Raw genomic sequence first — 24,580 nt, 5'->3', positions numbered from 1 at the left:
ATGTAGTGGTAGCATACCCGTTTCTATGCCTATGTGTCACTTTTGGTGAGACCCTCTTCTTACTTAAAGGAAATTGTTGCATCTGAAGGGAATTGAAATGACTTCCTGGATTTATAGTAGTTGTGTGCCCTGCAGGTATCACAAGCTACTAATGACGCTGAATGCATTGATTTCTCTAAAAATCATGCCTTACAGCTTGTAAGAAAACTTAACATGCGGGGGCCAGAATATCCCTTAAATTCTATTGGAGAAAGTCATAATTTTCTAAGAGGACATTCACTTAATGTAAAACATTACCTCATACTTATAACCGTGGGTGATGTAATGCTTTGCATTGAATTTTACTTTAGCTTATTGTGGCCGATGGCGAGAGGCCTCTCCCTTGTATGCACCAGGGGGAGCAAGCCTGGTCAGGACAGTACCTTCCCCAGAATGCTAAATGGAAGCCCCCCTGGGTTGCAGCAGTGCCTAGGACTCCAGCAAGGGCTTCATGGGAGTTGGAGTTTGGTGCAGCCCTATTGGAATCCATGGGCGCCGCCAGGGGGTGTTGTAGCTGCTTCTCAGTCCTACAGGAAGTGCTGCCGGGAACTGGTCGTCAAACACCTGGAGCACTTCCAGGTTTGTTATAAAAGGAGCCAGCAGCTACTAGTATGGGAGCCAGAGTCAGGAGGAGGGAGACGAAGCTTGCTGGAGGCAGAGTGGAAGAGCAAGAAAGAGAAAAGGAGAAAGAAAAGTGTTGTACTGTGCTTGGGACTGTGTTGTGTGCTCATGGGAACGGGGAAGATATTCTCCATGAGGGAAGAAAAAGAAAATAAAAGGCCTGTATGCTTTGAACTTGTGTCCTACATCTATGTCTGTGTAATTAAGGATGAAAATGTCACTTTCATTTACAGTTTGTAATAATTACTTTGATCTATTAGCTTAGTTTTTGTTAACAATTAATGTACTGTATTTTGTCATTTTTGGTTACATATCCAGTTACATTAAAGCACCAGTAGAAATGATTCACTCAGTTGTGAACACTGTAAAGATGAGTCATTCTGAACGCTACGTGTCTTCATTCAGGCAACTATGGACGGAACTGACTTCTATATGGCACATTCCTTTTCTGGACATGTGGACATAGTAAGCATAGTAAGCAAATGTTAACACCTTTAAATGTAAACCTGTGGTACATCTGGACAGGTCACTCAATCTTACTGCTACCTGCAAGCCTCTTATTAACAGCCTCAGCTCTTCATTATTCAAGCCAGCCATTTTTATACGTGTTTGGGAATGGGGGGGGGGGGGGGAGGGGGGGGGGGGCGGTTTGTTGTTTGCTTATTATAATATATATACAGTTGCAATCTGATTATTAGGTGGTTACCTACCAGGTAATACTTGTGGTTGGTCTGCCAGTCGGCAAACATCTGCCACATCATCTCAGCTGCATGAAGCAGATCATAGATATCTTATACAGTATCTGCCAAATAATAGAGTACATGACACGTGTTTCACCCTTATTGGGGCTCGTCAGGTGTACACACGTCTGGTGTTTGACTCCCATAAGAGGATGCAAAAGTGCGTACATCTGACAATCCTTTCACTTAGTTGTTAATATTTTCAATGTGGGGCCAAGCTCATCAGTATAAGGTCATAGTTTTGAGTCCAAGAGGTGACCAAATTTATTTCACGATTCATTACTCGTAATGACTTTGGTACCATTATGAAATCTACTAGCTATAAATAACCCTAACAAAGTTCAAAAGTATAAAAGTGCTCCTGAAAGAACAGATTAACCAAAAAAAAGAAGAATATATGGAAATTTTCTCTTTTTAGCCTATAGATATTTTTTAGACATTTTCATTAATTGATAATTATTAAGCCACATATTTGTATGGATTTGTTGTTTACGAAAATGCAGGTTTGATTATCTCTTGTACTTACATTTTAATGTTACCAGATATGCATAACAACTTGTTAAGGGAAGGGTCTCCAGATCTGGTCCTGAACAGCTACAGTGGCTGCAGGTTTGATTTTAAACCTTTTCTTTATTAGTGATCAGTTTTTGCTGCTAATTAACTCATTTTCCCTTCATTTAAATTGCACTTGTTTTTTTTAAGATTCAGTCCTCTGAATTGCTTCATATTTTTCCTTAAACGGCACCCAAACAGAAATATGATGTGATGTGAGCCAGCAGATGACCAGCTAATGTCAAGCATCAAACTCCAGCCATTTTCACTCCAACCAGTCTCTTAATAGGGGGCCAAGCTGGTGTGTTGCTGCTCTCATTCTGCCCCAGCAGACATTTCTAAAACAGTTAATTTTATTTTTTTCTAAGAACACCGTCAAAATGTTTTATGGACCTGAGCCTTTCATTATTTTCAAAAATTGAATGATGGACATAGGTTGGTGGTTGTGTGTTATCTTAATTTTTATCTCATTATTGTTTAGATGCTAATTATGGAAATAAGAAATAATATATGGGTCTGAGTCTTAAATAGCAAGTCAGTTAAAATGAAGGTACAAGAGGTTATTAGCAGCACAATCTGGTCACTAATTAAGAAAAGGGTTAAAATTAACACCTGCAGCCACCACAGCACTCCAGAACCGGATTTGGAGACCCCTGTGTTAAGGCTTCGTGTGACATAGTTTTAATCAAAAAACAGAACCAAGATTTATTGTCCCATTTGTACTCCTGAGACAAATTGTCATTTTTCTGGGGATCAAAGCTTAAAATGGATTCTCATATTTATTTAAAATGTTCTTTTTTGAAATAACATGCAGACAAAATAATTTTCTTCAAAGTGCTGAACATATTACAGAAATGTCAGCCTGATTAGTTAAGGACTGTATTCTAAAACAGAATTTATGAAAGAATGTACGGCTGTGTTTTAGTCTGCCTCCATATGACTTGTGCTTTGTATTTTTCTTCTTGTATGCACAAATTAAAAGCTCTGGAGTTGTAAAGCAGTTGGGAAAAATACATAGTCACTATAGTGCCCAAAACACACGCACAAACACACACAAAGGAGCACATTTTGAAATGGTTTACATTTAATTTCTTGTTAATAGCCCAGACAGCTGTACTGCATTTGCCATTGTGCAATGACACCTAATGCTTCAGTCCAATTGAAATAAAAATACTAAGTAAATGGAATGAAACATTAGTGTAAATATTATACAGCATTGTCATAATTTGGCCAAGGCAGTAAATAATGAATAGATTTTTGCCACCTGTTACTCAAATATAGGCCGTAGAGAAAGCAAACCAGAGGAGTCGAAGTATAATTATAGAAATGAACAAACGAATTATCTTCATAAAATATGGGATTATTAAGTTTCTTAAAACAAATATGCTCACTTCCACATTCAACTTCCTTATGGTCCAGTGTGATTACTCTGACTGTGCCTCTGGTTTGGCGAGACCATTGCATCATGGAGATCAGATACCTTTGGCTCAGCAGTGCTCCAGAGTCTCCACAAGGTGCTATCCTCTCAGAAGCTGCAAATGACACTGCGCTGCTGAGTCAGTCCTTTAATAGCGGATTACTTCTGGCTACTACACATGCTCTACTGGCTTCCATCTGAAACATCTTTGTTGTTTGTCATTTAGTGGACATCCCCAGATTCCACAATGCACAATGTGAGTTCTTTTCAGCTACTTGAGGGATGTCTTTGGCCTCCTTAGTTTTAGGTCACATTTAATAATTTTCGTTAGTATCCCAGCTAAGATTTTTGATGTCTAATACATTTCCCTTCACATTTCCCAGTTGTCAAAACCAAAGATGTCAGCAAATCAATAAACACATGCTCATGCTCATTACAACTTTAATGAATGACTGAAATTTCTTTCTAACATGTTGACTATTCCCTTAATAAAAGAACAAAAGTCGGAATTAGTGTAAGCTGCCCTAATTCAACATGTTCATAAGAAAAGTAATAATTTACTTCATAAGGAAGAAGTGCAAAATAAAGAAGAAGACTTGCATCACACATTTGAAATATTAAAATGTGTGCTTCCATTTAAATGTCTAAATTTAAGCAAAATTACACCTTTTATTGGCTAACTAAAAAGATTACACTGTATACGCTTTCAAGTTAGCCATTAAAAGGTGTCATTTTGCTTGACTTATCATGACATTAATAATGGTTAACACGGTACAACACCCTAATGTCTAAAGTCTAAATATTCCCAATTGTAATAGAAATTTGTGATTTTTCACTCTCTGATTGAGGTCTATATAGGGCTAGACCCCTAGGAAATTATCACGAATCCAAAATAACATAATTTTCATAAACACAGATTTTAAAATAGTCTAAAACAATACCTACATGCTTATATTTGAAGTCTGTCATTTTTAGCCCTCTGAAAGTTGCTCTTAGTGGGCTAGGATCAACAATAAAGAATCAAATATCAAAAATATAATTTTTGTGATCAGCAGCCTCAAAATATTATAAAACAACATTTCACATGCCTTGATTACTGATTCTGCAGTGGGCTGGCGCCCTGCCTGGAGTTTGTTTCCTGCCTTGTGCCCTGTGTTGGCTGAGATTGGCTCCAGCAGACCCCCATGACCCTGTAGTTAGGATATAGTGGGTTGGATAATGGATGGATGGATGATTACTGATTATTTTTTCAAAACTTTGTAAATAGGAGTAACTTTGACCAAGCAATTTGAGAGTCATTCTTATGAACACAATTAATTATTCTCTTAAATTAAGTAGCCATTCGTCCATCTTCTAACCTTCTTTTAGTGGGTTATAAGCCAGCTATCAATTCCCCCACATGCCACTTTCACACATAAATACTTTCTCTTTAAACTAATAAATAGCTGCCAGTCAAAACACATTGTTAGGGTCTGGGATGAAGTTGGACTAACCCTTCCCCAACAGGAGGAGAATGTGTGAACTCCACTAACATGTGACCTGGCTGAAAAGCAAATCCAAGTCCTTGGAGCTGTAAATCAGCAGTGCCAACCTCTGGATCAGCAAATCACATACAGTATTAATATCCACTTTAATTAAACAGATATCTTGCATAAAGTATAGAAAGAACTGACCATTTTAGTAAAATTGTAATGATTTCTAATATATATATTATAAGTAACAGATATTTAGCACCAGATTTGTTCATCCACATATATTGTGAAAAATCCCTAAAGTTCACTTTCAGTGGATTGATTTTGTTGACATTTTACGCACATATTCTTCATGGAAATTTGTCGAGAAAGTACATTTTATATTGCTAAATCTTAAATACAGAAAACTGTAAAATCTGAAAATTTCAAAATCGCCTAATAGAAGTCATTGGTGAATTTGAGAAATCTTCTATCCTAAAAGAAACAACATTCTGTATGATATCAATTATGGATTAGTTTACGGTCTCAGGTTACTCACATATATTGTATGTATATATTTATATTGTCAGAAGAACAGATCCTCAGCATAGGTTTATTCAAACATTGGGAAAAGTACACTAGCTTATTTCTACTTCTGCTTGAAGTAGATTAAATATAAATAAAAAAAAGCAAATGTCACCTATCTAGAAATAAATGTGAGAGGAAAGGAATTATGTAAGCATCTCTTCGTAAGCACAGAGTGCACAAATATGTAGTCTCTATTTAATTGACACTAAAATAACCTCACAGCTGAATTACCTGCATATAATAATGATTTGTTATTTATCGGGCATATCTCTTATTAGCAATGCTCTGTCATCTTCTAATCTCCATTGGGTATTTCTTTCAAAAATGTTTGAAGTACAATTAGCCATAGAACCTTCACAATTAACTATAGCACATCAATTGATGCCATTTTTACATCACTTGAATTTGAATCTGCTGTCTGTGAAAGCTATTGAGTCGCCACAAGTCTGTTTAGGTATGTCTGTAACTAAATGACATTTTAAGTACTTTTTAAAAGCTTGTATTTATTATAGTCCACAGACATATGTGTGATGTGTGGGTAGCCCGCAACCTGACATCTTTTTCTTTCTCCATTGCATCGATAGTTGTGACTAATTTATGTGCAAACTCCACAGTGTTCGCTTCACCTCGAGTTCGAAGAAATCATGGAAGTGTTTACGAAGATCACCAAACTTGGCATAATGCATTAAAGTCAATGGGGACAAATTAACAACTATATTTGACTAGAACATAATGGTGCCATCATCTTATAAAAGTCCCTGAGGGCTAGGGAAATGTCTGCCAACCATACTACACTGATTATTGTGGCCAAAAAAGGCACATGAGCTGTGTGGCAGCAGTGCTAACCACTGCACCAACATGCCTCCATGAGATCAAAGAAGAAAGAACAGTGTCAGAGACATGCAAACGTATATTTCATCAAAACAAAGTGTAAATGCCGAAATCATAGTCAACAGACAGAAAAAATACATAGGTGCCACAGCGCACAGGGCAATGCACACAGCAACAGAAAGTTTATGTTGATTTGCGTGAGAAACTATTGCTTTGTGTAAGTTTTTGGAAAAATATTCAGCCATGGGAGAAAAGGAAAAATTTGGCCCTAAAAAAGTTAAAGGCAGAAAATTCAATGATTCATACACTAGCATTTAAACTAAACACCAATTCATGATTGAAGCCACTTCAAATCGTTCTATTTTTTGAAGTCAAGTTGAAGGCTCTCCAAACTGTCCGTGCTGATGCTTTGCACTTTTTCTTTTATCAATAAATGATAAATAATAAATCTTTCATTATTATTATTTCATAGAGTCACATGTGTTTGGAAAATGGGGGGGTGGGGTGGGGGAGGAAATGTCAGGATCTTTCAAGTGTTGTTTTCACGTGCCTCCTTCTGGAACTTGAAGATCGACCTGCACATTTGGTGACAAGCACAGATAACTCGTTATTTATGCTGTATATGTAAATAAAATTTGAGAAACTGCATTATTTATTTAACTGTTAAGATCATTAAATTAAGTTCACCTACTACAAGCACAGTATGAATGTGCCTTTATGGCTTTACATTTTATAACTTTTGTTTTTATGGAAAAAAGTAAAAAACTGGTGTGAATACCAATGCTATTGAAGTTCACCAGCTCCCTTAACACCTTCGGTTTCTATGAAGTCTGCATGTTCTGTTTATATCTGCATGAGTTTTCTCTGCTAACCCCAAGTTTCTCCCAGTGTTCAAATCTCCAGTGTGTCAGCCAGTAGACTAGAGATATTAACTGTGACCTCAGTTGTGTGCTCTTCATAATGCCAACCACTGTGTGACCATGCCTCCATGAGGTCAAAGAAGAAAGAATGTAGTGAGAGATATGCATGCTTCATAACCAGTCTGTAATGCAAATGATCAGCATTATATACCCAGTTTGGTCCCATCCAGTTTTGGCCATTGCAGCTCTGGGGCATGTTGTGCTGGTCGTGCAAAGCATTATGGGACCCAGGAAAAAAAAGTTTGCCTAAACCAGCTGAATTATCAGTAAATGATTCAACTAACAAGAGCGAAAGCGAACACAGCAAATTTGCTGCTAATAACACTTTGGCGAAATTCACCGATTGACACTAGTTGTGACTGGGATAGACTAGTGCAGGGTTGGGCAATATCGGTCCTGGAGAGCCGCAGTGGCTACAGGTTTTCATTCCAACCCAACTGCTTAATTAGAAACCAATCCTTGACAGTCTTCCACCTCATTTAATTTTATGGTTTGTTAGTCTGTAATGTAAAGTTCATATATCGTAGATTTTTTCCTTTCCAAGGATATCATCCAAATGATTTGAAGCCTAAAACAGATCATTTTCAGTCTGTCACATTTTCTATTACATGTTTTATTAAATCAAACAGTGCATGATGAACACACACAGATGTAATTGAAAACAAACTGAATGGAGAACTGCTGGCTGCTTTGTCATTTACATTTTATTGCTCATAAGGAGCCATTGAAACAATGAATGCAGCTGTTTAAGATTGATATAAGCAATTAAGGGTGAGGAACTTTAACAAGTGAGGCCAGTAAAATGAAGCATCAAAATGTCACTTAAGCAATAAGTGCTTCATCAGCAATAATTGTTCTCTCATTAAGAAACTGGGTTGGAACAAAAACCTGCAGCCACTCCGGCTCTCCGGGAGCGACATTGCCCACCCCTGGACTAGTGCAATGAAGACACACAAACAAGCAAGGATAGTGCATAAGTGTGTTATGCATTTTATTCTTAAATCAGGTAGTGTCCAATAAATACTGCAGTGAAGTTTCTTCATATAAATAAATAAGTAAAAAATAATCCAATAAAAACAAGGGGCCTTTCAATGGGAGTAAAGTCAATGAATAAATAAATAATTCACACCAGGGTTAAAATCAAGAATAAAATCACAAAATTAAAATCAGGCTATTTTTCTTCCATCCTGTGAGCCTCAGTACCTTGCTACTGCCTGTTTTTGCCCCACTCACCTATCAGTTCTCCACAGCGGCATTAAGATGCTGGCAGGCACAATCAACCATTAAACTGTATTCCCCAAGCCCAACTCCATCGTTCTACCACTATCCCTCGGTGTCCATAAGATGATCTCCAAAGCCTTTCAGCTGTCCCTGCACCATGAATACACAGCAGGAGCAACCTGTCCCTGGAGCACCATCCCTATCGTTCCCTGAGAGGACTCATTCTGATCGCTTTACCTTCTATCCTCTGCACCTGCTCATACTCCCAACTTTATTTTCAAGTTCTCCTCTTTGATTTCTTTTCTCCCATCTGCATCTTCCCTTTCTTTTTCTATAAGATCTTTCCTATCCCTATACTCAGGCTTCTTTTATACTCTTGTGGGTGTAACCGTATATTTCAGTACTGCTTGCCAGAGAGCTTTGTGTGTGTGAGTATGGTCTCTGTTGTTGTTGGTGGCCTTGTTTTTGAAACATTTCCTGTAGAGGTCTTCAATGGGAGAGGGGGAGATGTCCCTATGATATTCTCAGCTGGGGTTGGCACGGTGGCGCAGTGGTAGCGCTGCTGCCTCGCAGTTAGGAGACCCGGGTTCGCTTCCCAGGTCCTCCCTGTGTGGAGTTTGCATGTTCTCCCCATGTCTGCGTGGGTTTCCTCCGGGTGCTCCGGTTTCCTCCCATAGTCCAAAGACATGCAGGTAAGGTGGATTGGCGATTCTAAATTGGCCCTAGTGTGTGCTTGGTGTGTTTGTGTGTGTCCTGCGGTGGGTTGGCACCCTTCCCGGGATTGGTTCCTGCCTTGTGTCCTGTGTTGGCTGGGATTGGCTCCAGCAGACCCCCGTGACCCTGTGTTCAGATTCAGCGGGTTGGAAAATGGATGGATGGATGGATATTCTCAGCTGCTCTCACCATCCTCTGAAGGGAAATCTGGACTGACAAATTACAGTCTCAATACCAGACAGAGATGCAGGTGATCATTACACTCTCTGTGCTACCTCTGTAGAAAATGATGATGATGATGGGAGAAGTTAGCTCTCCTCATCCACCTCAGGAAGTGCAATTGCACCTTCCCTCTCTTAACTAGTGAGGTGAGGGGGTGTGTTGGAGCCAGGAGAGACCATTTGTGTTCCTAACTGGCTTTGCCTAGTGACCCCATGGAGCATCAGTGAGGAAACCGGATGAATCGATTGCAAATTAAAATGCAAATGCAATCAACCAATCTCCACATGAAATACTCCAGGGCCACAAGGTTTTGCAGCCACATGTACACACACACACCCATGAAGCCTGAGATACACTGTGTTTACTTAAAAACTCATGCACTGCCACAGACCCCAAAAACACTTTACCACAACATGTAAATGGATTCCATTATTACTTTTATTTTTAAATATGACTCATTGCCACAAAAACATTTGATAAAACAAAATGTGATAAAATAATTCTTTGAATAAGTAATTAAAAATTTAAATATTTTTCCACTTATGAAATAAGTAAGTCCCCAGTGCAACTGCATATTGTGCCACAAGGACATTTTTGAACTTTTTTACTTGTGTAATTTCTATTAAAGTTGTGTTTTCTTGTCTACGTTTGTATTCTAATAGGCATTGCAGAAGTTAGCTTCACCACTTTCTTTTTAACTAATACAATCTTTGCAATTACAGTGTGAAATTGGATTAGCAGGTTTTGGGCTATAATATCATGTAAAGCCATTTACACTTTTAAAGCATGTGAAGTTAATTGGCCCATCTGGTTAACAATATAAAAATTGCTGTGTCGTCATTATGCTCAAATGATTTTTCCTGGATTATAAATTGTTTCTAAATCGTTTTTAATTTAAAAGGCATTTATGAATTCTCAATTAATTTTATTTAATTCTGCTAATTAATTAATTTTGTCATTTCAGGGATTTTTTTAATGTTCATTTATTAAGCAGGTCTGAGAGGAATTTAGAATGCAGTCTATATAATAATAATTGTATCTGAATCACTTTTCATGTTTAACAACCTTGTGGTTTTACAATGCATAGGGGAGAAAATTGTTTCCTCTTTTATAGTTTAATTTTTACAGCTTCTATGAAGTATTTTAATGGTAGACTATTCCAAAAAGACATTTTAAATACTGATAAGGTCTTGCAAAAATAAACGAAAGGTGTTATATCATAGAATCACACCCTTATCTGTCCCCGTCTGGTCATTTTCATTGTATAATCTTCTGGAAGCCAGCAGTGAACTTTTGACGTCTGGATTACACAGACACTCAGAAGCAGTTCTTTTTGCTCCGTGAGCTAATAGAAGAATCCCTACTTTCATGTGCTTAGGGACAACCTCTGAGTGCTGCAGATGGAATGATTCCTGGGGATGTCCTCTAAGCTTTCTTTCACGAAAGTCCCGACTTTTTGCACAGCACCCCCACTGCACTCTACCTAACCAAAGTGAAAATCCTACTGACCATGTTAAGTATATTATAATGGATGTTTACCAAGCTACCGTATATACTGTAGTTATAGCTAACTATGGTGTGTGTATGAATGCTAGGTATATCTGTTTTTTAACACCTCATGTATAGCATTATCTGCACATGGACAGCTGCCATTAGAAAATAGAGACTTCTGTTTAGTTGCTTTATGGCACTCCATGTGTACGGTTTCACCTGCATGTGGATAACTGCCTCAAGCAAAGATTCTTAAAAGCTTGGCATGAGCAGACCAAATGGTTGTCTTCTGACCTGAGCGCCAGTTAACACCTGTACTACTGACCAAAGAAGAGGCCCACTCACCCCACTCCCAGCTGCTGAAGGTGTCCAGGGAAGCCCTGGTTTTGGTTGACTTAGGCTGTTCACATGATGGAAATAGAGAGTGGGCAGTAAAATCTTAATTGTTTTATGCTTCATAAGTGTGGAAAAGGAAAAATGTATGCTTCCGTTTACAGATCATAGCAGTGTACACATTTAAAACATGTTTAAATCCACTTCTGGCAATTGTGGGTACCACAGTCTATTCTAACTTTACTGACTGCAAAGCAGGAAACGTCCCAGTACATCACAAGGCCCACTCACGCTCACACCCACACTAGGCCATTTTAGAACAGTCAGTTAATCTAACCAGCATGTTTTAGGCAAAACAAACCCCACCACCATGCTACCCACATTTAAATTATGGTATAGTTGAAATAAAATACATAATAAAATGAGACTACACATCAAAACTTTTAATTTTTACATGCATCAGACTCTGGTCTCATGACACTACTTGGAATAAGCAGGTTTTTATGTTATGTTTTTTTATACTCTTACAGACTTACACACACACAAAGTATATGCATTTTTTCTAACTGCTTGTCTATATTTAATGATGCTTGAAAATTCCTAGTTCTTTGCCTGCTTTGAAAATTTAAGGTCTTGGCACCAGAGCTTGCTCTAGGAACAAACAGCTTTTAATAGATATTAAAATATCAGAACTCTAAGGATATATCAAAGTAAAGATTTTATTAGATCACATAAGGAGAAATAATTAAGCAAAAGACTTTAGCCTGTTGGTCCTCTGGCTCTTAATATACACAGTGTGACGGATGGCCGGGGCCCATGCCTGGCCGGGACGCCCCTTCACCACATCTGCAAGTGGACAAGGGTGGGAAGCCCAGTATCTTTTCCTGGACGCTAGATGGCAGCCTCCCTAAATTGCAGCGGTGCCTCGGACTCCCCCAGAGCTTCATGGGGGTTGGAGTTCTGTGCAGCTCTGTGGGGTTCTGCAGGTGCCGCCAGAGGGTGCTGCAACAGGAGTGGCTGGCCCTTTTTGGGCACTGGTTTCGCCTTACCCGTAAGTGCAGCCAGATGTCAGCAATCAACCACCTGGAGCGTTTCCGGGTACCTAATAAAAGGGAGCCAGCGACCACCACTCAGCGGCCAGAGTCGGGTGGAAGGAGGACAAAGCTTGCTGAGGAGGAGGAGTGGTGGTGGAAGAGAGGAGGATAAGTGCTTGTTGTTACTTGTGTGCTTAAGCGCTTGGGACTGTGTTGTGTCTGTGGGTACGAGGAAGGCGTAGCCCACAGATGAAGAAAAATAAAGGTTTGTTTATTTTACACATGCCTCCCGTGTCTAATCTGTGTTGGGTTGGGTGCAATATAGCACCTTTCTTACAACAGTAAGTTCCTGTTCTTGTCTGTCTACAGGGAAGGAATCTCCACTGGATCACCCCAAAATGCCATTGCCGTAATAAACCTGTCCTGCTCATCACCCATTTCCTCTCCAAAAACCACACAAATAATTCAAATTAGTCTGAGCAAGGAAAGTCCTTTAAAGCTCACACTTCCTTTGAGTTGTCAGACCACAGTCTTCTCTAATAGTGTCTGGAAATGCTGGTTCCTTTCACTTATTGGAAAATCCTGGGGCTATTTGCTGAACCATTTTTACCAAAATCTGGAATGTACAAGAGCTTCCCTTTCACCAGTAAGAGTTTCCTCCACATACAGTATGACACCTGTCATGCCACTTACTTAACTGTTCCTTTCCATGTATATTCTTGCCAATCAGGCAGTTACTGAATATAAAGTTGTAGATAATACAGTATACGTTACTCTGCAGCATGTTAGGATGTACACTTTTGTTTCATAATGCTATTTTTCACAGTTCTTTAGGCCAATCAGTGCCTAACATATATAACCAATGACAGTGTAACTTTTCACTGTCGGTGCTTCATGTGCTTCACTTCATTTAATTATTTTTTTATTGTTACAAATTTGATAATCAACAGGATACACTCAAGTCTTGTTGTGAACTTTTATGAGGCCCTTTTCAGAACAGACAAAATAAAACATGTCATTTTTCCCAGTTTTCCTAAAATATATATGTAGTACTTTGCAATGAAACTCTTCAGCTCATGGCCTCGACACTCTATCTTACATTTGCAAATTCTTTTAAATGTCTGTTTTATTTATGCAGGAACTCTGTTTAATTTTGAGTTTTGAACATATGAAGTCCTATTGGGCGTGTATGGAATTATTTTCATAACCTGTGAATTAAAACATAATTTCTGGAACCCAAAGGAAGGTTCTAATAGGTTATATGCATCTACTACATTTTCAATTAGAATTTGTGGCAATAAATCAAGGTGAAAGTAATATGCTAATGATATATCCATTTTTTCATTAATTAATTTTTCCAACTACTTTGTGAACTTGGCTTGATTTTTCTGTATTCATTTAGTAAGATTGCTGTGCCATTTGTATTTGATTTTTTCTGCATTTTATGTTTATTTTTATCTAATTGTTAAAGTACTGGTTGGCCTATCCTCTCTGTAACTGTTAGATATAAAATGGATTTAACATAAGCCTTTTTAGTTTAACTGCATAAATCAGCTTGCAGCTTGTCCTTGTCCATGTCCGTGTGTTAGAATCTTCCCTGCTCTCTGTCTCACCAGAACTTGTTAATTCTCTGCTATTTGAGAAAATAATATAAAATAAAAAATATAACAATACAATAAGTATGATAAAAGGTCTTCAGTACTCTGTGCCCATGTAAAAAAACAACCAAATTTTTAGATGAATATGCTGTAATTGTTAGAGGTAATTTATATTCCAGAGAACTGCTTAAGCATACCTTCATTTGAAATAATCCTAATACTCCATTACTTAACCATAACATTATTTCCCATTGGGATTAATAAAGTATCTATCTATCTATCTATCTATCTATCTATCTATCTATCTATCTATCTATCTATCTATCTATCTATCTATCTATCTATCTATCTATCTATCTATCTATCTATCTATCTATCTATCTATCTATCTAGTGTAATTAATCTGATTAAACATTTCAACTTAAACATTATCAACTCACTAAGTGTACACCAGCCTTGACATTTATATATCCATGCTTGATTCAACATTTATGCATTCATGCATTCTCATACCTACTTAATCCAATCCAGGGTCAAGGAAGTCCATCCCTGCAGTCCAGAGCACCAGTCCTTCACAGTGGATACACATGAGCACAATGACATAGAGCCAGGTATGGAGAAGTACAAGGAAAACCCATGTAGAGCTTTGACAAAATGAGAACACTCTACACTAGACAGCAACAGTCAACTTAGTTGAAACCAGAATAGTCAGTTTGCAAGACAGTTGCATTTACCACTGTACCACCATGCCACCCCAACTCCATGTAGTGCATTCAGTTTGATTTTACATATTAAAACTTCACTCCATACATATCTAATTGGACTTTATATATACTAGGGGGCTTAGCCCCCTGTTCTCTTTGTTCGCCAACACCCCCGGCCTGCACTACGCACCAGCCACTTCGCATCTCTACCACTCATGTATGTGGATTTCATTTTTACCAAACAACAAATCTTTTAATTCTCGCGGAAACACCTCTTCATTGGGAAGAAACACTACTTTTCCTTGATGGCAACGCGAATTAGACGATCTACAAGTCTCCAACTTAAAGTTTAAATCCGAACAATATATTCGATGTCTTTTCGCTGTTCTGTTATTTCACCGAGTAATAATTTTAGTTTGTTTGTACTAATGCGACCTTTACTATCATTTTTTCGAGACTTTCAAATTTTAGTACTTTCATTATCTCTAACCTGCTCTGCATGTGTATCACGCCAACGTTTTTAAATTCTTTATGACGTTCTACTTTGTCATCTACTCTTTGTCTTTTATTTCCAGCCCCGGGCGTGATTAAATCTCTTGCCACAAAGTTTTGTCTCGCGGGACATGAAAGTATCTATCTGAAAACGTCATGTCTCATCACATGCTAAAAAGTCTGTTCTCACCCCAGGATTTTTTATATATATATATTATATATATAAAACCAGTGCTGGTACACAAGTGGGCTGGTACACACTGGTACTCAGAACTGGCAGCTCTTTCAATTTCAGCTCACAGTATCAGCACCTTTTCTTAGTGTACCAGTGAATCTTCACAAGGGATCCACCCCCACTCTTCAACAAATTGTCATTGTATCACAAAAATTGAATTTTCACTGTACCAGCGCTTTTTTTAATGTACCAATGAGTACTGGCACCTTTTTCTTAATCTTCACAGGGATAATTTGATCAAACGTCACCTTTTTGCCATAATTTGAGTACCAAAGGTACTTTAGCTCCATTTCAAGAACTGTTTAAAATTGACTTTATGCATATATCAGGTTTGGCTTAAATCTTTCAGTCATTCCATAGTGCATCATGTGTCAGTTTATATATTCAGAATTAACTCTAAATATATCATATTTGATATTACGTATTTTATATATATATATATATATATATATATATATATATATATATATATATATATATATATATATATATATATATATATATATATATATATATATATATATATATTGTGGTCGACTGTAAGTAATACAAGACCCCAGATGAAATGTTAGGGTAAAAGGGTCCAACCCGGTTACTCAAAATAATAATGTGGATTAAAATAACAAGTGCACAATGGTACAATAAGAAACAAAAGTCAATCTTTAGCCATTGTCTGTGGCAGTATTGCTTAGATGTCTTTCTATATATACAAAGAATTTATAATACAATAGTCCTTAACTTTGATGACCTGTTCTTGTGTCAGGTTTCTGGTGGTCATAGAGATGAACCAAGTCATGGCTTACTGTGACTTAAGGATAGAATAAGGTGAATGTTCCTCTTGGCATGACGTAATAGATGACTAAAGGAGCTTGGTGTCCAGAAGCAACTTCTGCCTTCTCTGATATTCTTTATATTATTAAGGAATTTAAGTAGTCCTACACAATAGTTCTTAAGCAATAAGGAATGTTACACATACAGCAACTAGGGGATGTTGTTCCATTCATTACAGATTAACTGCATTTCTTAGTTTGTCAGTGGATCGTTTATCAAGTATTATCAAGTATTTTGTTTTGAGTTGTTTTCAGATACACTGTAATACTGTGAAGGTAAAAAGGTCCTTGTTGGCTCTTATTATGTCAAGTGGATGTCTTCAGAAAATATTTATTAAAATCTTTGTACTACATGTTGGCACACTAGTGTACAGGATGTATTACTTGACATTGCATTTTTCATAAAAATATTTATTTACCCATTAAAGTTGTTAATCAAATAATATTTTAACATAAATGTAATGAATTATTATTATTATTATTATAATTCTTTATAAGACAACAGACTTGTTAGTAGTGTCGCTGCTGCCCAACAGTTCCAGAGACCTGGCTTTGATTCCCCAAACTCTCCTCACATCTCCTACATTCCAAAGAGGGGCATATGTTAGTGTAATCAGTGCCATTTATGAATAATTGTGAGTGAACCTACTCCAAGATTAATTGATACCCAAATCAAGGTTCCTGCCTTACCTCCAATACAACTAGTTTAGGCTCTGGCCTAAACAACACTTTGGTAATGGATAGATGATAATGTTTCTCAATCCAAAATATTTGACTTGTTAATCACCGCATGAGCTGCGCTTTCTGTGAGTTGCAAGCATCAGTATCACGCAGTTACAAATTATGTTTATAGAGTTTAAATATCTAGCAAAAACTAAAATGAAAGAAAATGTGAAAGAAACACTTACAGTATACATTTCAAATCCACCGTGGCACATATTTAATGAAGAGAAATGCATTTTTGGTGTATTTTGGATTTGTGGAAATTGTACAATAATTTGATTTTAATGTACGATAAGAGCTATGAAGAATGCTGAACACAAAGCAATAATTTGTTGCATTTCATTGTAATCTATGCTGATAACACAGATAATGGGCAACTGCTGATAATAATGCTCACTTACATAAAAAGGCAAAGATGACATTCTGAAATAAATACTTTTCAAAGAGGAACCAAATAAGATTGTAATATGATATTGTAATATGAGAAGCTTGTTTGTCTTCTCCAAGACTGAATCAAGTTTGGATAATGCATTTTACAGCACTCTTTTAATACCCTAGTGAAATTTATGAGAAATATCTAATAATTTGTCGACAGAGCACTTAGTGGTTTGTTAAATAGCTACTGAATGTTACTGGCTTGCCATGGGAGTTCTTCTTCAATTAAAGCTACTCCTAGGAAAATATCTATTTTAGTAAATGCTTGTTTCATTTATCATCTGCATATGCTGTGATGAAATGTTCATATTTTGGTAGACAAGAACATTTATTTCATCTGTTTTTTTAGTGATACTTTGCTTAACATTCTTCATTTACTAATATGAAATAAATTTAAATTTTATTTCATTTTTTTCCACTCATTATGGTTTACTACACTGAAATACTGTAAGTCTATTTGTGTGTTTACTAAAGTTTACTCATCTTTGTTTTATCACAATTCGCAATTCCTAACTGAAATGAGCAATTATGGCAAAAGGTTCCCAAATATTTCCGTTTTAATGCCTCTATAAGGTATTAGTAATAATCAGCAGTCCTTTTCTTAAAAATCAATGTAATATGCCCAGACCTGCCTTGGATACATTTATAACCTGTATATCTTTGAAATGGGTTGACTGCAAGCTTGTATAAATTTTATGAATAAAACCCAGGATTCTTTCCTGAATTTGATTACTACTGCCTGAATTAATAATATCCCATAAAAACAGCCTGTTGCAATACTTCCGGAGATATATATATACAGTATATATGTATGTAGGAAATGCTTGAGCAAAAGAAGAATATTAATTATATTGGAAGCAGGTGCTTCCATGGGTGTGGTCACGTAATACTATGCAGTTAAGGTCATGAATATACTCTATGGTAATGGCCTCTTTAGGTGGAGTGGTGGCTCTGAGGCTAGGGATCTGCGCGGTTCGAATCCTGTAAATGCCAGAATTGATTCCACTCCGTTGAGCTCTTGAGCAAGGCCCTGAACCTACAATTGCTCCATCCTGGGTATGATGTTAATCTGCATCCAGCCTTGCAATCAGGTCCTCCAACTTGAAGGAAAAATTCAGGGGTTAGTGGCAGGATTGGCACTCCAGCCACTGTAAAAAAAAAAAAAAAAAAAAACCTCACACTGTTCCATTTCTTTTGAACTGAGGGGTCATGGCTGTGCGGGTCCTTTTAGTATCCTGAGTTGGTGGGTGTGGCGACGTGCTGAATCAGTGCATGCTCAAAAAATGTCCTCTTTATGTTGGTGATCATAGCCTGAAGAAAATATCTGGTTGAACTGGAGAGAAAACTGATTGAGAGAAGCTAGGGCTGACACTTCAGTCATGAAGATTGCTCCACAAGCAGTGACTTAGGTGATGTTTCAGGTGAGAGGGAGTGAAGAACATTATCAGCTGGGAGCAATACTGGATGAAATTGAATACTGCTTGACAGTGATATTCATGCTTTAACTGCATATTAAATATTCAGGAACAGAGGCAAGTAATTTTTAATGATTTAGTTCAGATATCATTCTGTGGTGGGAGCAGAAAATATTTTAGACTTCATGTGTAGAGTTAGTATGGTAAGGTTTGCTTCATACATAATTTATTAATCTACAAATACAATTTTTGTTGGTAAACTGGTGCAAAGAACTCAAACATAACTCAAGCAGCAGTCAACCGAGAAGACAACAAAAGTCATCTGTTTAAATAAGCCATTCTTCAGCTTTATGTCAAAAGGCAGACAATTAAATATGTAGTGCACACCGACAGGAGCTTTCAGGCAATGTCAGTTTACAAGAAGATGACATCCTGTTCCAAATGCTAGAAATTAAATATCATTGTTTAACAGGGAAGAGAAGAGACCAATGGATCACCAAAAACTTTCCTGGTAGAGGGCTTAGAGTTATGTACAGTATGTATTTTACAGAATCTGACTTTACAACATTATTCTGAAATAGAATGGAAATTCATTACTGCTTAATTTATTAACACTTTTGTCAGTGTATGCTACATATAATATGGCATGACATATCTAGTTGGCAAGAAGTTACCAGGATTAAGAGTAACTTTAACTTCCACAGGAGACATCCAGTAAAAAAAGAGAACCACACTGGGGGAGAAATTCTGTACATGTCAGTGTCAAACACAAATAACTTAGGAGTTTTAAGCCTTGAAAGTGAGTTGGACAGGGAACTGATTCAGACAGCAGCACTACAGAGATAGAAATGAGACCACAGTGGAAGAAGAGAAAGAGGAAGAAATTAGAGTCATGGGAGATGGAGTCAAAACTTGAGAAGGGAAGCCCATGGCTATACTTCGTAAATGTGCAAGCAGTACCAGGGTCAAGGAGGTTGAAGCCTATGTATGAAGGCCCAGTGAAATGGTATGTCTTGGAGACCTCCAGAAAAAAAAGAGAACCACACTGGGGGAGAGATTCTGTACATGTCAGTGTCAAACACATATAACTTGGGAGAGTAAGATAGGGAACTGATTCGGACAGTAGCACTACTGAGATAGAAATGAGACCACAGTGGAAGTGTCTATCAAGGTTGGACCTAGTTCTCCAGAATTGTAACTATGTCCAACTTTCCGTTCTTTTCTGGTTTTGACCCTTGGCCTCTCTGACCTCATTTGTTATAGTCATTGGTTTATCATCTCCCAATCTATTTTTCTCCCACAATAATCCTTGGTACCTTAACATGCCGATAACAGCCCTCAATCAGGAGAGATAGAGAGAAGCCAGGGTGGACTTTATGAAATGCACAACAAAGCAAGTCTACAGGCACTGGCAATTAAGAAGAAGATGACATGCAGTTCCTAATGTCAGAGATAAAAATTAACAGCAAGGAGAGATTGTGAATCTTTGGAGAACACATTAAGATCGTTTTGACAGAGAAGGCAGTATGGGTACTGTTTCATAGATCTGGGGCCTCATGTATAAACGGTGCGTACGCACAGAAATGTTGCGTACGAACCTTTCCACGCTCAAATCGCGATGTATAAAACCTAAACTTGGCGTAAAGCCACGCACATTTCCACGGTAACTCATTCCTTGGCGTACGCAATTTATCCGCCCGGTTTTGCAGACTGGCGGCACCCAGTGTCAAAGCAGTGCTACTGTTCCTGTGTGATCACCCTTTCTTTCTTAAATCCACATTCCTGGCGCAGCTTTATAAATACACTGAAATTAACTGCATATTGTTTATTAGTGTAATGCATCTGATTGTAATTAACCTGTAGCAATATAATGGTCCAGGGAATAGCCATAGTATTCCAAATACCATAACTGCTTTAGCGTTGTAACTCTCACTGCATCTTCTTTCAGCTGATCCCGTTAAGGGTTGCCACAGAAGATCATCTTTTTCCACATTACTCTCACTGCACCACTCGGAGTATTTATATCACTGTATCTGAGTGGGAAATCACAGCAGCAGCTGATTGGAAAGAGAATTATCGGTACACAGCATGAAGCAGATGCTGCCTGAGCCACGGCAAATGCTTTAGTCCCTGTACGGACTTCGCGGTTTAGAAACAGTTTCATCCCAAGAACTCTAAACGCACTAAATCAGTCCATCAAGTGCTCCTTGTAGAAATGTTTGGACTTATAAGTACAATTACCCCACTGTAAACTTGCACTACAGTTATAATATTGCACAACCTGCGCCACTTTATAAAGCGCGTATTTACATGTGATGACGGTATTCATTTCTAAGACGAAATGCAGCAAAACATGTTGATTATATTATACAGATAAAACTAACTTCATTTAAATAATCTGTATTGTTAATAATTAAACATGTGAGGACACGGTGACGTAGCTAGCTAGTTCAGTAATTGTTCCTGCCTTGCGCTGTATTCTTGCTGGTGCTGACGCGACACTGGAAAGATAGACGGATATAATAATTAAACACGTACTACTAAAATATTTCAATGTTCCTTAAAAGTTTTGAAGAATCGAAGTTCTAAGCTTACAGATGGCTTCACGTCTATTACATAGCTTATTGTGTGGCGATTGAGTTTTTGGAGAAAGAAAAGTAAGGACAGGAATTGGAGGTTAGTACGTTTGAAAGAGACAGTACTGCTGTGATAAATTATTTCATTGAAGGTCGCGTATGGCGCAGCAAGCCTCTTGCGTGAGACATGAAAAAGCACTGCGCCACCGTGTTCCCATGTTTAATAAAATGCTTTCATTCCTATCATCATGAAAAAGATATCACGTATACATCTCAGTATTTTAATTATTCAGAGAGCTGTAATATCAAGAATGTAATGGAGTATGTGTCCCGTCGGAGAAAGAGAAAGCCCGTTTAAAAAGCAGGTAGTGATTCATACACATAGAGCACATAGAAGATCAAATACAGAACAAAGCATTTAACATGCCACTTTAGTTACAATGGGATTTGAGAAACTAGTAAATTAAACGATTTTAAGATGAAGTTTATGATGTTCTACTTTAATGGCAAAATAAACTACGTGATTAAAGTGGAAATTTCGAGATTAAAGTTGACATTTCGTGCTTTTTTTCCCCACTGTGTGCCTTTTTTTTGTCTGTACCCTAATAAGCTTTCATATGACACTCAGACGGTGGGCTACGACTCGCTTTTTCACGGCGACTTTGATATGTGATTTCTTTTTTATTTCGGGCACTGTGCGACTTTGTGAAGTTGAGCCTTCGAGTTTCTCCGACACTCTGTCACTCGATCAGCTTCCTTTTGTTGATTATACCACTGTTTAAACCAACAAATAGTACGTTTTTCCTTTGCCTCCACTTGGTATTCGCTGAAATTCTTATATTTTCTCCCGTGCTTTTCCCATTGTCTTTTCACAGAAGGCTATTTATATTGATTTGCATATTCAAAGAGGCGTAATTCTGGGAGGAGTTGAGGCGGGACAGAAGGCGCGTGCACGTGCGTTACTTTTCACGCAAATCGGGATTTATGTAGTAGAAGAACGTGAAAGTATGCGTGCGCACAGATTCCTGCATCTGGATTTTTCTGTGCGTACGCACAATCCCGCTTTTGTGCTTACGCCATGTTATAGTGTGAGTTCTACGCACGGCGTTATACATGAGGCCCCTGGTTTTTAAGTGCTTCTGAAAGATCAGTAATGCAGTGACACTAGGAGGCCACTACATGAAGTTTTAGACTGGTGTCACTGTAACACAACAAGTGCTTTCCATGACACTGAAAGTGATTGTAGGGTTTGGCTAGAATTGATCTCACCCCAAGGTACATCTGAGTCTGCAGTCACAGGAGATCTGGGTAAAGGGTCTTGAAAGAGGAAGAAATTAGAGTCATGGGAGAGGGAGTCAAACCTTGAGAAGGGAAACCCATGCTCTACTTTGTAAAGGTGTAAGTAGTACCAGGGGGCAAGGAGGTTGAGGCCTATGTATGAAGGCCCAGTGAAAAAGTATGTAGTCTTGGCTGGTCAATTACTTTATATTTTTTTGCATTATTTCTGGCTTCATCCATCCCTGCTTGGTATGAGTATGTCTTCCTCACTGGTGTTATCTGTTGTAGGTTGCATAGGTTTGCTAGTTCACTGAAATCCATGAATATATCATGACCTTTTAGCTGGTCACATAACCCAGCTGTGCTCCAGTAATACATATATTTATTTATGTAAAAGATTATACTTGTAAAGTGCTTTGGCCTGGTGCTCACTGTGAAAAGTGCTATTCAAAATAAAATCAGAGTAGTTGATCCTTATGTTGCAGGGAACAAAAAAGTCTAATGTAAATATGGCTTTATAATGTCAGTTATAGCAAAATATCACAACCATCAAAACCACGCAAAAGTGACAACTCAATAACAGATGTGAGTAAGGAGTTTATTCAGGCAAGATCTGGATGTTATTCAAATGTCAAACAATGAGCTTGCAAATGTGTTTTCTTTTCATTAATCTTACATTAAAGCTTCTTAAGGTTAAGACTTCTTGACGTTTTCTTTTAAAGAACCTGTCTGCCTCAGGAAAGCTTCACGCCGGCTATACTGTGAAATGAGAAAAATCGGTGAAATTAATATGTACATTTAGAAATACTGTAGCTATTACAAAATAAGCAAGCTTGAGGCAAATTAATGAATGAGTGATTGATTGAATGAATGAATGAATGACTGATTGAATGAATGAATGAGCTATAAGCTATGTGAGAATGTAAATTGGAGTGTAAAAGCATGCATTTATTGTTACTTTAATAATAATTATCCTGTTCTCTGTGTACAAATGTAAATTCGCAGCAACAGGAACACAATGGTGTTCATTTTTTCTCCTTTTCCAAACAGTATTTTGCATTTTGGTGTTCATTCCAAGAAGATCTCCCTTTGTTGGGTCTTAGCCAGCCATCTGAGTTTACAGTACAGGAGCCAACTGAGCGAACATTTTGTGAAGTAGGTGTCGAGAGACATGACTAGCATGCATATTCTTTTACCAAGATGGAAACTCGCTCACATTGCAAAAGAGAGGCACATTCCAAACTAATTCTAGTGAAGAATGGCAAGCTGACAGCTGCTTTCAAACAACTAGATATTTTTCACTGTTTCCAATTCTCTTGTGCTCACCCTGTCACAGAGCCTGAGGCTTTAGGCCCCATCCTTCACTACCCAATCACATATGGCTCTGACATGCTTTGCTTGGTGACTGCTGTTGTGATACAGTTGAGAATTCTTTGTTTGCATTTACAGCTCATGAAATGTATCTTTTGCACTTCTGACAGATGCAATGCTATTGGTGGCAGAGAGGCTAGAGGGGCCATTCAACATTGAGTCTGTTATGGAGCCCATTGATGTCAAGATATCAGAAGCCATCATGAATATGCAGGATAACAGCATGCAAGTCTCCTCAAAGGTACATTATATAAATGGATTATATATGTGCTCAATTAATTTTCTTTAATATGAGAGTGCCCAGTTATTACCAGATGATATTTTCCAATATTCTGAAGGCTTCCTCATAATGCTTTTCCTATGTTAAGATAAGTTGTTGCATACAGCTCAAAGATCATACATAAAACAGTAAATTATTAAATTAAGAGTTGACACAATCAAAAAGGCTAGGTTTCAAACAGGTAATCAAAATGCAACTACAAAAGAACAATTAATATCATAAACTGAACTACCTTGTTAACAGAATACAACTGAGGATCAGTTACAAAAAATCGGGGAAATGTCACATTGTTTGTGAATGATATATTTAATGGTTTCCACTTGTACAGAGCACTGCAAAATTGTCACTAGCATATCCAACCAACATACAACATATTGTTACTTGCCTGCACCATATCACAATACTGTATAAGCCTGTACCATGACTAGATATCCAAATGCAACATAAAAAAGACCAAAATGGGTTGAGT

The 24,580-nt window shown here is 37.6% G+C and overlaps 1 protein-coding gene across 2 annotated transcripts in view; it reads left to right on the top strand.

The window, feature by feature from the left end:
* LOC114650107 (glypican-6-like) overlaps positions 1–24,580 on the top strand; it is a 1,271,406-nt gene that overhangs the window by 1,027,267 nt on the left and 219,559 nt on the right. For both annotated transcript variants that reach the window (XM_051926780.1, XM_028799561.2), the window contains exon 5: positions 23,942–24,072. In XM_051926780.1, the coding sequence (XP_051782740.1) occupies positions 23,942–24,072 (131 nt within the window). The remainder of the gene's footprint in view (positions 1–23,941; positions 24,073–24,580) is intronic.

The sequence above is a fragment of the Erpetoichthys calabaricus genome, chromosome 4 (genome assembly GCF_900747795.2).
Source record: "Erpetoichthys calabaricus chromosome 4, fErpCal1.3, whole genome shotgun sequence".
In the NCBI taxonomy this organism is placed as follows: domain Eukaryota; kingdom Metazoa; phylum Chordata; class Cladistia; order Polypteriformes; family Polypteridae; genus Erpetoichthys; species Erpetoichthys calabaricus.
The sequence above is the reverse complement of the archived record's forward strand: the minus strand, read 5'-3'. Positions and strand labels throughout refer to the sequence as shown.